Raw genomic sequence first — 14265 nt, 5'->3', positions numbered from 1 at the left:
TTTGCTTCGTTATCAGTTCTGACAAAGATGCCACTCTATGTGCAAAATCAGACAGTAATTTTGATTTTCAGTTACTAATGTGAAGGGAGAAATGCAGAACTGCACTTTTTTTTAGAGAGAGAGAGATTTTAAAGCAGTTGTATCATTTGCCTTTCTTTCTGCATTTCTTCCTATCATGACATTTACACAGTAATGTGCTGCAGTGTGAATATGTTGTGCTGATGAAACCCACACTCTCTGGTACACGGTTAACCAAAGTGCTCTCACTGCTGCTCTACTGCATTCAGCCTTTCCTGAATACTCATACCTGTACCTCTCTTCATCAATGGTCTGTCAATAATCAAAAGTAATAATTAAAACACCTTTAAAAACTAAATTGTTTGTGTTTATTTTTCGGGGTTTTATTTAGGGGATTCAGGGGCTACCGTTGCTTAGTTGAATAATTACCATCACACAGATTTGCTCTGACTGAATCTTTTCAATAAACATGATGTAAGTCACCTTAATATTTTTCCAAGTCTGTTTTCCAAGCATTTTTGCCAAGCCGTAGAAGACTAAGAAGTACATTCATTTGAGGAGATGACGAGAAAGTGGAAATTAAAGAGAGGTAGAACAAGTATTAAATACTTTTTCGTACTGTTTAGAGAATTAGAATAGCCAACACTCTTATGTGTAGCTCTCGTTTGAGCCAAAAGGCGTCGCTGTTGTCAGACACAAACACAATGCCAGAGAAGAAGAATATCATCGAGGAAGTGTAGCTTTCGGCTATGTGCAATTATGTACACTTGTTTTACGAATTTAATGCGTGTTTTATGACAAAAATATGTACTATTAACTTGTAGCTGCGCGTTTCGTATGTGAATACGTATCAAAGTGAGGCTGTTGTAGAGAATCGGCGATTAGCATTGCGTTCACTGCCATAACTATGAGCAACAAGGACAGTTCTTCATCCGCTACAAATAAAGATAAGGACTCCACTCTTCTGCTCACTAAAGACGGCCAGCGGTATTTCGTAAGTAAAAGCGGAGCTGTGGACAGCAGAAACGTGACAACGCCGCATGAATCGGAGAACAACGTGTCCTCTTTCAGCGTGGACGATCCGGACGAAGAGAGCGACCTGCTGGATGCGTCTGATCCCAGAGAAGGCGCAGCCAGCCCGGAGGAGCTCAATGAAGAGGAGACCTCGGAGGGCGACAACGCCCCCAAACAGTGCACCTACGAGGGCTGCACGGAGACCACCACACAAGTGGCCAAGCAGAGGAAGCCGTGGATGTGCAAAAAACATCGCAACAAGATGTATAAGGATAAATATAAGAAGAAGAAGAGCGACCAGGCTATGTCCAGCGGGAAGCTTGATGTAAGGAAAACAGTTTTTAAAGGGTCGTTGTAAAAATTGCAAATCATTTAATGGTATTGCGGGTGTTTTTCTCTGCTTTCTACACTCCAATGTAACATAACTGCTCTTTTTGTGGGGATGACCAGGAAAACTCTGAGGAGCGTCCAGTGTCTGTGAACAAACAGCGCCTGGGAGCCATGGGGGACCGTCCAGCCAGACCCTCCCTTATAGAGCAAGTCCTCAACCAGAAAAGACTGGTGAGTCGTTGACCTGATTCTGCTCCCATGTCCTGAAGCATACTGTAGTCTTCTCTAAACTTGCAGAATACTTTCTGGAATATACAGGTTACTCTTCCAGAACAAATACCTACTAAAAGCTTGCTCATCTTTATTTTGCCATAAACTCTGAGAAAGTAAATTGCAGAGATCACTTTTCAGGATTTGAAAGATGAGTCTTTTTCTTTTTCTTTTGGAACTTTCAGGTGACCATTCAGGAATTTAGAGGTTACTTTTCTGAATGCTACAGGCTTCTTTAGTTTACTTTTCTGAAACTTTCCTGGAACGTTCCAGAATTTAGATGTTTCTTTCAAGAACTTAAACTAAAAACATCTGCTATTAATTACTACTGTGCGCTTTGCTGTGACATTGTTATTGTCATGCATGTTGTCACTGAGGTTTCTCAGTTCTGTTTCATTTTCTCTCTTTCTGCAGGTGTAGAAGCACACTATTAGTGTTTCTCACTATCACTCTTTTTTTTTCTTTTATTCTCTTCTCTCTGTTTTTAACTTTTTACACCATCTCTCTCCCTTTATTTTTATCTCTTTCTTGTTTATCTTTGTGTACATTACATTTCAAAGGCACTCAAATAAATTTCTAATAAAGGTTTTTTATAATTATAATCTTGTATAGCAAAAGCCTTGTGCCGCACTTGTGAAAGTAAATTTAGTTTTCTCCTTGGGCCCCAGACAACAGTTCTAATTGCCAGACTGGACACACAAGAAAAAAACAAACAAACAAACAAAAAAAAACTTTGGGGTTATTTCCCAGAACTTGAAGTTTAAATTTTTCAAACTTTGAGGTTGCATTGCATCTTGGGACTTAAATGTTATTTCCAGGAGGTCAGAGGTTACTTTCTTTAAATCTAGATGTTGCTTTCCTGAAATGTCAGGTAAATTGTCTGGAATTTGATAAATGGACTGAATTTATATATTTTCTAGTTGTATTGACTAAATAAAGCACTTTGCACTTAACCCACAGTCACATATTAATATTCACAAACACACATTCATACACTAGTATGCAGAATGGTAGGCCATATGTGGCAGACCCCTTATCTACTGTATTGATGTACAGTTTTTTTTTCCTCTTTTTTTTCCATATTTGCATCACCAGGCTAACACGAATGTCTCTGTGTTCCAGTCTCTGCTCAGGAGTCCAGAGGTGATCCGGTTCCTGCAGCAGCAGCAGCAGCTCCTGGCTGCACAAAGCCGCAGCCAATCACAGCAGCACTTCCAGGGTTGTTGACAGTGACTAGTGTGTATTTGATAGTATTTATGATACATCACAAGAGATGTGAAAAAAAAATACAAATAAGTAATTTATGCATAATTAGGTGAAGCTGCTCAAAGTCTGACTTTGAACTGGACAGAAAATCATTTTTAATGTGTAAGCAAAACGTTTTCTCCATTTGCTTTATGTTTTAGTTTAAAGTTAGTTGGTTTTATTGTCCTTCGTAATGCAGTTTTAATCAGGACATTTAATTGTAACTGTCTAATGTTTTTAAGACATTGCATCCCTGTGTTATATTTATATTGTCTTCTAATTGCTTATTTATCTTGCGTGTTCTTGTTCGTTCTTACTGTTTTTGTGGTATTTATGCGTTGTGTTATTGTGAACATCAACCTGATGTAATTCACCTGAAATGTTCAAAAACAATTGTAGCATTGCTTTAAAAGAAGTGCTGCACTTATGCAGTTCAGTGTTTTTCCTTGTGACAATCAGTGGTCATAATTTTCACCCAACAGAGTGTCACAGTTTATTTTTAAAATAACATTTTGTATGTTCTTTTCATCTTAAAGCTTAGCGTAAGTAAAATTTTATCTAGATCTAAATAAGTTAACACAAGCCAAATGTGTGATGTGAAAATTATGACGTCTATGTCTGCTGAGCCTATAAAAATAAAAACATTAATACTCCGACACTGACTACAGAATGAATTTACAGTACGGTTTGAGCTTTATTCTTAATAAGGGTGCTAAGGCTTAAAAAAAAAATCCAAATGTTGGAAAAACGCATGATAAAGAAAAATGTTTAATTGGAGATGTAAAAAAAAACCCAGTACATTCAGTCAAACGTTGGTCAAAACATGGAAATACACCACAATTCACTACAACATAAGAGTACCTCCAAGTAGATCCCATTTAGTTTTTGTACAGCTAAAGTGTCTGAATCCAGAAATGTTTCATTATGCTGAAATTACATTGTCTTTACATCATGTTAAATGCAAAAACAGCTCTAGAGTACATCCTTATGACTCCTACAGTAGTCATATTGAGATGCGATGAGATAAGCCCACGGACAGAACATATGACTACCTGTGTGAAGACAGTGACCACACACTCAAAAGTGTGTGTTTGCGTTTATGTTATGATACAGAAGAGATGGGGTTGTGCGGGGATCCCATCTGCGTAAGCACCTTGTCCAGCCACTGCAGGGGTCCATGCAGGTGCACTTCTATCCAGCAGGGGGTGCTGGTCACATCTTGACGGTGGTATTCGGCACCCCAACCCTGAGGAATGGAAGTGGCCATAAATCTCAGCTGGTGGGATGGTGGTGTGGGTGCTAACAGGAGGGAGTCTTACCCCACCTTGTATGTGGCAGGATCTGACATGTCTGGCAGCGGCTACAAGGTCTAAACATTTCACTGCTCAATAAATTACAACCAACAACGTACAGTGCAAGCACTAACTTTCCATTCAGCTTTCAGGAAGAATTACTGGGCCTGTTGCTGCAGATGTGTAATGAAAAATGAACGCTGGTACCTTGACGAAGCTCATGCGGATGGTGCACATCTTGGTGAGCTCGTAGACGACCTCGAAGCCGTGGTTGACAGACTGGGCGAGAAGCTGAGCGAACAGCTGGTTGTTGAAGATCTTGAGGCTGCAGCCGCTGGGGATCTTGCACACGGTGGTGGTGTGGAAGCCATGCTGGAAATTACAGTTGCGGCTCTGCACGAAGATGCTGCTGTCACTCAGACACTCTGCATAAACCTCCCCTCCTACGTAGTACAGATGCAAACCTGAGAAAAAAAAAAGGGAAGGAAGGAGGTGTGTTACAGTCAAGCTTGAGAAAGTCCAGTATAAATAAACCACTAGAAAACTACGAGATTAATAATGTTTATGTATTCTGACAAAAACATTATCATCACCAGGGAAACAGTAATAGGAGAAATGGTTATTCCAATAAATTTGGCCAATTAGTCTTCGATTCATATTTTCATGCATGAATTTAATGGACTGCGACAAATATTTATTCATACTAATGCATTTTCATTGTTTTTTTTTTAAAGCTGGTTTTTCAGTGTTCAGACAAATCAGATCAAGATTTTGTTTTTCCTGAACACTAATCAGGGTTGCAGTTTTCTAGAAGTTCATCAACTTCTAGAAAACTGCAAAAATACTAAAACACAGAGTTCCTTCCAGTCAAAAATACAGTAACACTGAATAATTACCGCTTGTTAAAAGCTGAGGTGGTTTTAGAAAAAGGGAGCAAAATCCCTTCACGTCATCACTCTATATTTGTTTAACAGGGTACTCACCTTTGCCTATGTGCCTGCGAGTGTGCTCGATGGTGGAGTTGCGGTTGACGTTGGAAAGCAGACCGAGACAGAATCGGTTCTTGTTATTGGACGGATCTGTAAAGCCGTCAACCAAGACGCTGCGGGACGAGGCGTGGAACGTCTCCCCCACCCGGTTGTTGAGCTCGTAGTAAGCTATGGAGCACCAGTACTCAGGCTCTTCGTAACAAACAGGCCTCATATCTAAAGACAGGGTTGACTTAGAGGGGATAGTGGACTTTTTTTAAAAATAAATTGTGCAGATTTTTCAGAATGGAGGAAAATGATAAGTTACCTCTGTGTGGAGCAGAGAATGTGAGTTTTGGGGTTTCTGTGGAATTGCTTGGCTTCATATCTTCTTGAGTATTTGTCTCCATCATGCTGTATGGAGGGGGAGGAGTCTCAGCTAGATCAACACAAACATCAGAAGGAGAAAAATAATCAATGCAAATTGATCAAGGTCAGAATCTTTAACAGCTGGGATTTTTTTTGGTTCCTACCTGTGATGTGATACGGACTGCCAGGTTCTGCAGAGCTGCTGGGGGAGTTGGGGTAACTCTGTGAGGTGGGGGACTGGGCGAGGGAGGAAGTTGGAGAGGTGGAGAAGGAGGAGACAGGAAGCGGCGGGAAGGAGTCCGGGTAGGTGGCATTCTGTGGCATCAGTGGCTCGTTGTTCAGGGAGGCATTCCTGAACTTGGCCAGTAAACTGTGCTGAGGGTTGAATTCACTGTGGCGTGGGACCAGAACTGGTGGAAGCACTGATGACACAAGAGAGAGAGAGATGATAAAGCACCCAAAGAAGACAACACAAACTCAAAATCCACCAATAATCACAAAAAGTTTATAAATCCTGTCTTTCACCAAAAACTCTGGCAGATCCTTTCCTGTACCTGGAGTCTCCACACGCCTGTAGTGGTAGGGGTTGACGCAGATGTCCTTCTGTTTGGAGCCAAAGGGGAACTCGCAGCATTCGAGGGGTTTCAGCTCATGGTGGGACTGCAGGTCAGGCCAGCGCCACACCCTGCAGTAGATGACATGGGGAAGACCCTTCCTGTGGGACACCTGCAGTCTCCCATCCAGCGACCGAGGAATTGTCACACACTTACCTGAAGGTCAGAATAAAAACGGAAATACATGTAAATATCTGACTAAATGCAGAGTAAAACGGAATCATTAGAGCTCAGCGATCGGGAACCATATTACTGTTGTAGTTAGAAAAGACGGAGCTGCTTTATAGAGACTGATATATCAATCAGCTGGGATTTTGAACTTTTATTTTCAGAGTTGTGACTTTTGGTGAGATTTTTGGTCATTTATAAAAGTTAGACCTCGTAAGAAAGTCTAAATTATTACAACTTCTGACTTCTAAAGTTCTTAGAAACTCTTCAATGTGTCTTTCAGTGGTGAAAAACTAGAAAACAAAAGTCAAATTCACATTATTTCATTGTGTTTTTTTCCCCATTGTTTTCAATATTATTAACTTCTCAGCTTTAGTTCCACCTTGTATATTCATGTTCCAATTTCATACCTACTTCATCAAAACTTACATCCATTCCATACCCACAAACAAATTATTACCTTTCTATGTACCAAGATAAATATGACTTTATTTATCTTGGTGGTTAAGTACCGTAGTTAAATGAATTATCTATGATCATAAAAATGCTCAAATTGTATATGTATATCATTAGTTACACATCATTTTTTGTTGTGTAACTAACAAATGTACCTTTCTTGGTACATAGAAAGGTAAATTATTACCTTTCTATGTACCAAGATAAATATGACTTTATTTATCTTGGTGGTTAAGTACCGTAGTTAAATGAATTATCTACATGATCATAAAAATGCTCAAATTGTATATGTATATCATTAGTTACACATCATTTTTTGTTCACCTTGTGTTACTCTTGTATTTCCACTGATTGTGGATCTAAATCAGTTGTCTGTTATGAAACGTGATAAATTATTGTCCCTAATGAAACAAACTGTGAACTAGAAATGAGTTGGACATTTATAAACATAATTCCCTATAACTGATTATACAGAGGAACCTTCAGAAATTTCTAGCAGGATTGGGACCACTAGTAATTTCTTGGTATCACTTTATTAAGAAAACAAAAAAAAAATGACATAAGAATAAATAAATACTACATATAAATGAATAAATGTAAGCATGTGCTCTCCTATCATAAGCTGTTTTATAAATAACATGATACCAAGAAGACCATCTGACAGGGGTTGACCAGCAATTTTAAAGGAGTGTTTGTCTCCCCTGGTGGCTGGTTGTCACTCGTTGGTAATCACAGTTGCTACCAAACCAATGAAAGACTGATAACAAACTGACTGATGCAACACTAGTACCAAAAACAGCCTGGCACAAGGCTCTCACAAAAAGAAATACAATTCTGTATGTATATTATTCTGCAGAAGGTCACGTACAGAGAAAGGCTAATGAAATACAGAGAAAAGTCCTGAACTGGGATTTTAACTGCCTCAGTAGGCAGTGCATTATGTGCTAATATATCATTACATCAAGTTTGTAATATTATATACTTTGAACATGTGTGTTTACTAATGCAACAAGAGTTAATGGATTACAATAACATAAAATGAAACTATTCTGGCAAATATTCCAAGCTGAACTTGGGCAGCGCTCTTTTGATTTGATGTTTTTACAGGTAGGAGCATCGTGAAACCACGTATAAAAGTAAGAAGGTCTCATTTTCCGGAGCTCATCTCGGGATTGTCTTGTGACTCCATTTATCAGCTATGAATGCTGCTTTAGGCAGTACCATAGGCTAAACTCTTCTGTGTTTATCAATGTGCTACTCACTGGGCTGCCCAGGGCAGCTGAGGGCTCGCTCCAGTTCCTCCATTGCTCCCTTTTTCTTCTTCAGTTTCTTCACCAGAGAATCCACGGCCTTTTCTGCCCACTTCTCCTCCTCGTCTCCTTGTTTCCAGCCGAGCAGACGCTTAACTGCAGGGCTGGTGAAGGAGAACAAGGACGTAATCGACGAAGAAGAGTTCATTTTGATATGGACAAATAGCTGGCAGGACGGGCTGAGATGAGGTCCAGTTAGCGGCGCAATCGTTCCCTTGAGGCGAAGGGGTGAAGAGGCAAATAACTTACAGCCAGGACACAAGACAAAAAAACAAAAAAAAAACGGAGGATGAAAGAGGTATTGTGATGAGTAAACAGAGACGTTTCTTTTATTATTTTGCTGTAGCTTCCAAGCAGCTCCGGGGGAAGAAGCTGGACTTCAGCCAGCACAGTGTAAACCGTAAATCCCTTCTCTCTGTTGGCACAGATGGGATCTGGCAACTTCGGATTCTGAACCTCCTGCAGGGATAGTTTTTCTTCACGCAGCCAGACGTCCAGCTCAGGTTTCAATCATCTAGCGAGAGAGAGGAGAGACCGAGTTAAGGAACAGTTTTGCTAATTTAGATGAATGGAAGCACCGTTTGTACATTTTGAGGCCAAAGAGACATATTTGTCAAGTAGAAGAGAAGTGATTCAGACTTTGAAAAAAACGTGATGCACATTTATACGCATAACATCTGAGTGGACACTGTAGAACCACCTGTCGCTGCCTTGCAGCTGCAGGTATTTTTAGGTATGCTTCGCCTAGAGACAAGAATTTATTCCTCATTCTTCTTTGAAAAACATCTCTAGATCAGGGGGATTTGACAGAACGTTATGTAAACATCCGTTTCCAAGTCTTGCCACAAATTCTCAATTGGATTTAGGTCTGGTCTTTGACTGGACCTCTGCAGCACATGGATGAACTTTAATCTAAGCCACTTCTGACTGCAAGTTTAAAATTTGTTGTCCAAGTGGAAAGTGAATCTTCTGACTTGACTTTTATAACCTTGAGTAGTTTTTCCCTTCAGACAAATAGACCCAGTGTTTGACTCTATCCAACTTTCACTAGTTTTTCTGGAAGCAGATGAAAAGCATCCACTCTTTATGATGCTGTCATCACCATTATTGATAGAGAGGGGTGTGCACAGGACCTAATTCAAACCTCGAACTCAGCTCTGCTGTCTGTGTGTAAATTTCGTCGTGTGAACCTGCCTGCTATTTTCCGCTACGATTCTCCTCGGATGTTTGCATGCAGCTCAGGTTTTTGTGACAGCACAGACTGCACGCATCGATGGTGACCATGACGTTACCATTTGTAACTCCAAGCACAAAGAATTTGTTGTTTTTCTCATTTGGATAATTTATATTTTAGGAAGAGCAAAATAAAACTAATATGATTTCCTGGAGAGAAATCCCCCATTTCATTATTTTCAACATCTGAGTAGGGAGCGTACAAGTTAGGATGAAGCGAGCAAATCAACTGAGCCAAAAGTAGTATGAATATGGTTCAAGTACCTCGTATTCCTTAATGGAGAAGGCCATAACTTCCCCCTCCCAAGCGTTATGTTTTGCATCTAGGCCAAAAAGTTCAGTTTTGGTTTCTCTGATCAGAGCACCGTCTACCACAAGTTTGCTGCGTCTGCTTTTAAAGCTTGTTCCTTTCTTCTTATGTCTTTTAACTCTGGCTTTTGTCTTGACACTCCACTGCAAATGCCAGATTTGCACAGCTAACAGTTATCGTCAGTTTATCCCACCTGAGCTGTGAATCTCTGCAGCTCTTCCAGAATTATCATAAGCATCATGGCTGCTTCTCTGATCAATGCTCTCCTTTTCTGGCCTTTTAATTGAGCTGGATAGGTATGTCTTTAACACTTTGTAGTTGTGCAACACTCTTTTGGAGGTTGGATTGAACAATTATCAGAGATTAGCAAAGCTTTAGATACTGATTTATTTGGAGGTAGCAGAGTAACAGGGGCTGGATGCTAATAGATGCCACACTTTCCAGACTTTTACTTAATTGTAAAAAGAGAAAAATTAACCACAAATCACTTTCCCTTCACTTCACTAGTATGGGAAAGGTTAAAAAGGTCTGTATGGGCATTGTAGGTGGATTTCCATAATAAGGAGGCTCAATCAGCAGGGCTACACAGAGCATGCCTGTATCACAGTGGTCTCCCACATGCTACACTATATTTTTCTCAGAAGGGGAACATTAAATGCTTAACAAAACTGTCTCAGCTAGAGAAAGCCAAGATGGCCAGGCTCATTTCTAGATCCACCAACAATGAGGAATGTCCTTTCTGGCCTCTGTTTCTATGATCATGCCACTGACGCCCAGGAGCCTTACTGTCTGGCCAGAACACATCACAGAACAGGAGGGGGAGAGCGAGACAGGGAGGGAGACAGAAACACAGTCCCTGTGTTTGTATCCTTCTGTCCGCCTAAATAGCCACTGAGTATTACACAAATGCCCACAGCGAGGTGCGGATGTACGAAAAGAGACACTTTGATGCCCAGCCTCTAAAATATTTACACTGGAATTATCTGAGACTGAACCAGAAGATTATAACTTGCCTGCTTGTTTTTTTTTTCCTCATTGTGTGGTTCAGGCTCTCAGCATTTTCACTTCATTCTTGCAATGCTGATTACAGCTTTGTTGCACATTGTGCATATTGTGGGGGTTTTGTGCATTGGATGCAACTTTAGAAAAAAAAAAAAAAAAAAGACCGGAAATATAGAAGATGATTTGGACCTTCATTTTAATGGTGCCTATGGCATAATGTGTTTTTAAAAAGCTAAAGAACAGATCCACATTTGAGCAGATCTCAACAAAAAGACAGCGTATCTACATATCTGCATACTTGTACTTGTTGGTTGAAATGTGACCAGTTCTGTGGCCCCTGAATGGCAGACAAGCAGACAGCTGAGGAGGGATTTTTTTTTTTTCTTACAATGACAGCAAAGCTGCATCAGTCCGTCTCTGCTGCTGCCGCTGCTTTATGGAGCCTGGCGTCACTCAGTCTGCAGCCTCAGATAGGCTAATTACCTAATGCTTTATCACCAGTGCACCCCTTCCCAAAAAAGTAAACACGCCAGCTTCCTTTAACTATCGCTGCATCCAGTCTCTGTGCCGCTGCAGAATCCGGTTTCTGCCCTAACCTCTGCACACACACCTTTACTCTGCGCAGGAGAATGTGACATAAAAAAAACACACATAAAGTCGCCATTACTTCAGGTTTTATATATAATGTTTAACAACATGTCGTCACTACAGGAACGCTTTTAGAAATCAAAACATTTTAATCCAAAATAATCTAAAATTTACTTCTTAAAATTTTAATTACGTTGTATAGTAAGAGAAAGTCATTTTAATAGCAACCAGGATAAAAGTTGTCAGAGTAAACATCTTACGCAACTCCAAAGACAATAACAATCTTTGCGCTTTGTATTGGATGCAAATTCATAACAAACGTCAAAATGACAAAAACACTCTTAACCCTCTCAAATAGTGTGTTGTTGTTGTTTCATTTCTCACCTGTGTTGTCATAGCAAGTGCACCGCTGACTGCTAAGCGTGTGTGGAGGTTTCCGCGTCTGCAGCGGGTCAGGTCGGTGTGCTGAGGTTGTGAAGGTGTGTTTCTGTCTGCAAGTGTGTGTGCATGTGTGTGCGGAGTGGGTTGTGTCTAGGAGCGTGTGTTTACGTTGAAAAATAAAGAAAGTAGTAAAACAGAAGTGCATCCAGTTAGTTCTATTTCAAAATAAAAGTGTCAGAGAGAAACTCGGGTTGGTGGACGTAGCCTGGAAATGAAGAATCTTTTGTGGAGTACATAGCATTTTTTTTTTTTCGTTTAAGAAGATTGATATTGAAATCTTATCCTAAAACACTTACAAAAAGTGTCCATCTGCACCGACTCTATGAGATGGAGGGCCAAATTTGCACCATTTTCAAACTGCAGTCAGGGACCTCAAATGTCTCCTGACATTTTGCACAATCTTGCTCTTGATGACTTCATGAACATACTTTTGTTTTATAACCTAATGCTTATATTAATTATATTATTAATGATAAGAATGGATAAATGTTTTTTTTTTCTTTTTATTCAAGTACATCTGAAATGTTTATCAAAGAGAAATGCTTAAATGTACAAGAACACATGAGCCCTAATCAATATTTAACTTGAGGATACATATTCACTGAGCGTTTTGTTTGTTTGCTTGTTTTTGTTTCTAGCTCACTAAACGATGCTCAAAGCTGAAAAAGTGACTAAGATACTCCAGTAATTTTATTATGAAATACCGATGACAGTGTCTTCCGGTGCTACGCGACCACGTTTTCTCGTTTTGACGCAGGTTTCGTGGAGCTGAGAGACTCCGCTCCTCCAGCAGCCACAGCCGAGCGCCACACAGCCTCGGCGGCGTCAGCCTGGCTGGAACCGCAGCGCCTGTGTGCTGGATCCCTCCGCCTCCCCCCACCGTCCTGGAACTTTCCCAGGATTTCAGATTCGGTGCGCGCGCCCGTGCATCCGTGCCACCTGAGCCACGCACAGCGCGCACGAATCCCCATTCATCACGTTACACCTCATGGAGAACTACAATCACACCTGTTCTCTTTCAGGCTATTTTAGCAAGTTTCCCAGGACAGCCAGCGATAGTTTGTCTTATTTATAAGCTATTTATAGTGTACTTCTAACATTAGTTATCTGACCTCATAACTACAATACATTTGTGGTTATTTCTACAGAAATGAGTGGAAATGTTCATTTCTTCATTTCTGAAATTATAGCATCGTGGAAAAATTTGCTTATTAGACTCTCGCTTAGCATTAACTTATAATAATAACGCAGACAAACAAAACACTGCACCTGTGGTGTGAAAGAATGATAAAACTGAGACTCATTTTCTGCGGTCCTGCTACATAAATTCCTCCACGCTGTGAAATGTGAGTTTTCCGTTGCCGAATCAAGATTTGCATGATCACGCATCGTTGGAAGTAACGTAGAGGTCTTTTTCCATTGCGGATGGATACGATCCTTTTATTGGGAGTGCCGTGACCGGTCCAGTTAATGACGCAGACTCGGCTGGCGACAGTGAGTCTACAAGTTTGACATTTTCACAGTTTACAGCAACTGCTGTGGGACGTAACGGTACTGCCAGCACCAAGTGAAACCTCTCAGGAGACCCTTTCAGAAAAAACATGCTTTAATCCCCCCTCCACCAACCGTCAGGTAAATCATCCAATAACCGTATCAGCGGCGGGCCGCAGAGACCTGAGTAAAAGCCGGTGTTTCCAAAGTCTCAACACAGGGAAGCAGAGGCGTCCCACAGCCAAAATGTGCTTTTTTTTTTTCTTTCACAAAAGAGCTGATTCCGGAGACAGGAAGCAAGAACTGTGCAGATGATGATGATTCACCGCCTCTGTGTCTTGTCTGGCTGTAAGAGCGCAGACAGGGAGAACACAAACAGGATGCGCTCCCTGGGGCCCCGTGAGGCCCCAGAGACATGCGCATCGACGGGACTCTAGAGCTCAGGAAGAAAACAGCACTATTAAGGTTCATTTTAGGAAAAAAAAAAAAAAAAAGAAGCTACCCTCTCTGGACTTTTTTTTTTTTCGCAAAATGTCAACCTGTGCATGATGTAAACCAACAAAAGGGAGAAGTGTAGTATATTCATCTAGAATTCAAAGGTTCCTTTTTGTGTTTAATTAGATAAATAAAAATACTCAGACACCTTTATAGCTAAAACATAGAACCTAATTAGATATTTAGTAAAATTAACATTTGAATCAGTCAGATTAGATAAAGGTTGCTCCAGGGTTACAGGTGCACAGTGCATGCCAATCTAAACAGAAAAGGGTACATTTCAATTTAGTTAAATAAAGAACCAGACCAGGGGTAACTTCTTTGAAGAGTAAAAAAAACCAAACAAACAAACAAACAAAAAAAACAACATAAAGGTAAAAGTTGAAAAAACAGCATATAATGCAAAATTGGAATGAATGAGGACATATCAGCAAGGAGAAGTGGTCATGTCCTCCAGCAGCCTTAGCCATAGCAACGCAATGTCAGGATCACCTAAGCTGCTCTAACTATAGGCTTTATCAAAAACAGAACATTTTGAGCCTCGTCTTAGAGGTAGAAGTCTGCTCCACAAATTAAAACTGGCAGCTGGTTCGACCGGAGAGGAGCCTGATAACTAAAATATCTGCCTCCCATTCTACTTTTAGAAATTCC

At 40.5% G+C, this 14265-nt stretch overlaps 2 protein-coding genes across 2 annotated transcripts; one reads left to right on the top strand and one right to left on the bottom strand.

Moving 5' to 3' along the window:
* Positions 1 to 692: 692 nt before the first annotated feature.
* Positions 693 to 3533, top strand: rfxap (regulatory factor X-associated protein). Its single transcript, XM_014994481.2, has 3 exons — positions 693 to 1357; positions 1483 to 1593; positions 2755 to 3533. The coding sequence occupies exons 1-3, from the start codon at positions 926 to 928 to the stop codon at positions 2857 to 2859; spliced, it is 648 nt and encodes a 215-aa protein (XP_014849967.1). The 5' UTR covers positions 693 to 925; the 3' UTR covers positions 2860 to 3533.
* Positions 3534 to 3627: 94 nt separating this feature from the next.
* smad9 (SMAD family member 9) lies at positions 3628 to 12563 on the bottom strand. Its single transcript, XM_014994476.2, has 8 exons — positions 11572 to 12563; positions 8007 to 8568; positions 6061 to 6276; positions 5671 to 5928; positions 5466 to 5576; positions 5153 to 5374; positions 4377 to 4633; positions 3628 to 4123 (listed from the first exon to the last, which is right to left on the bottom strand). Exons 2-8 carry the CDS (start codon positions 8200 to 8202, stop codon positions 3980 to 3982), a joined length of 1404 nt encoding a protein of 467 aa, XP_014849962.2. The 5' UTR covers positions 8203 to 8568; positions 11572 to 12563; the 3' UTR covers positions 3628 to 3979.
* Between the last annotated feature and the right edge of the window lie 1702 nt (positions 12564 to 14265).

This window comes from Poecilia mexicana, unplaced genomic scaffold (assembly GCF_051168715.1).
Source record: "Poecilia mexicana isolate PSO_F unplaced genomic scaffold, ASM5116871v1 scaffold_14, whole genome shotgun sequence".
Lineage (NCBI taxonomy): Eukaryota > Metazoa > Chordata > Actinopteri > Cyprinodontiformes > Poeciliidae > Poecilia > Poecilia mexicana.
The sequence above is the reverse complement of the archived record's forward strand: the minus strand, read 5'-3'. Positions and strand labels throughout refer to the sequence as shown.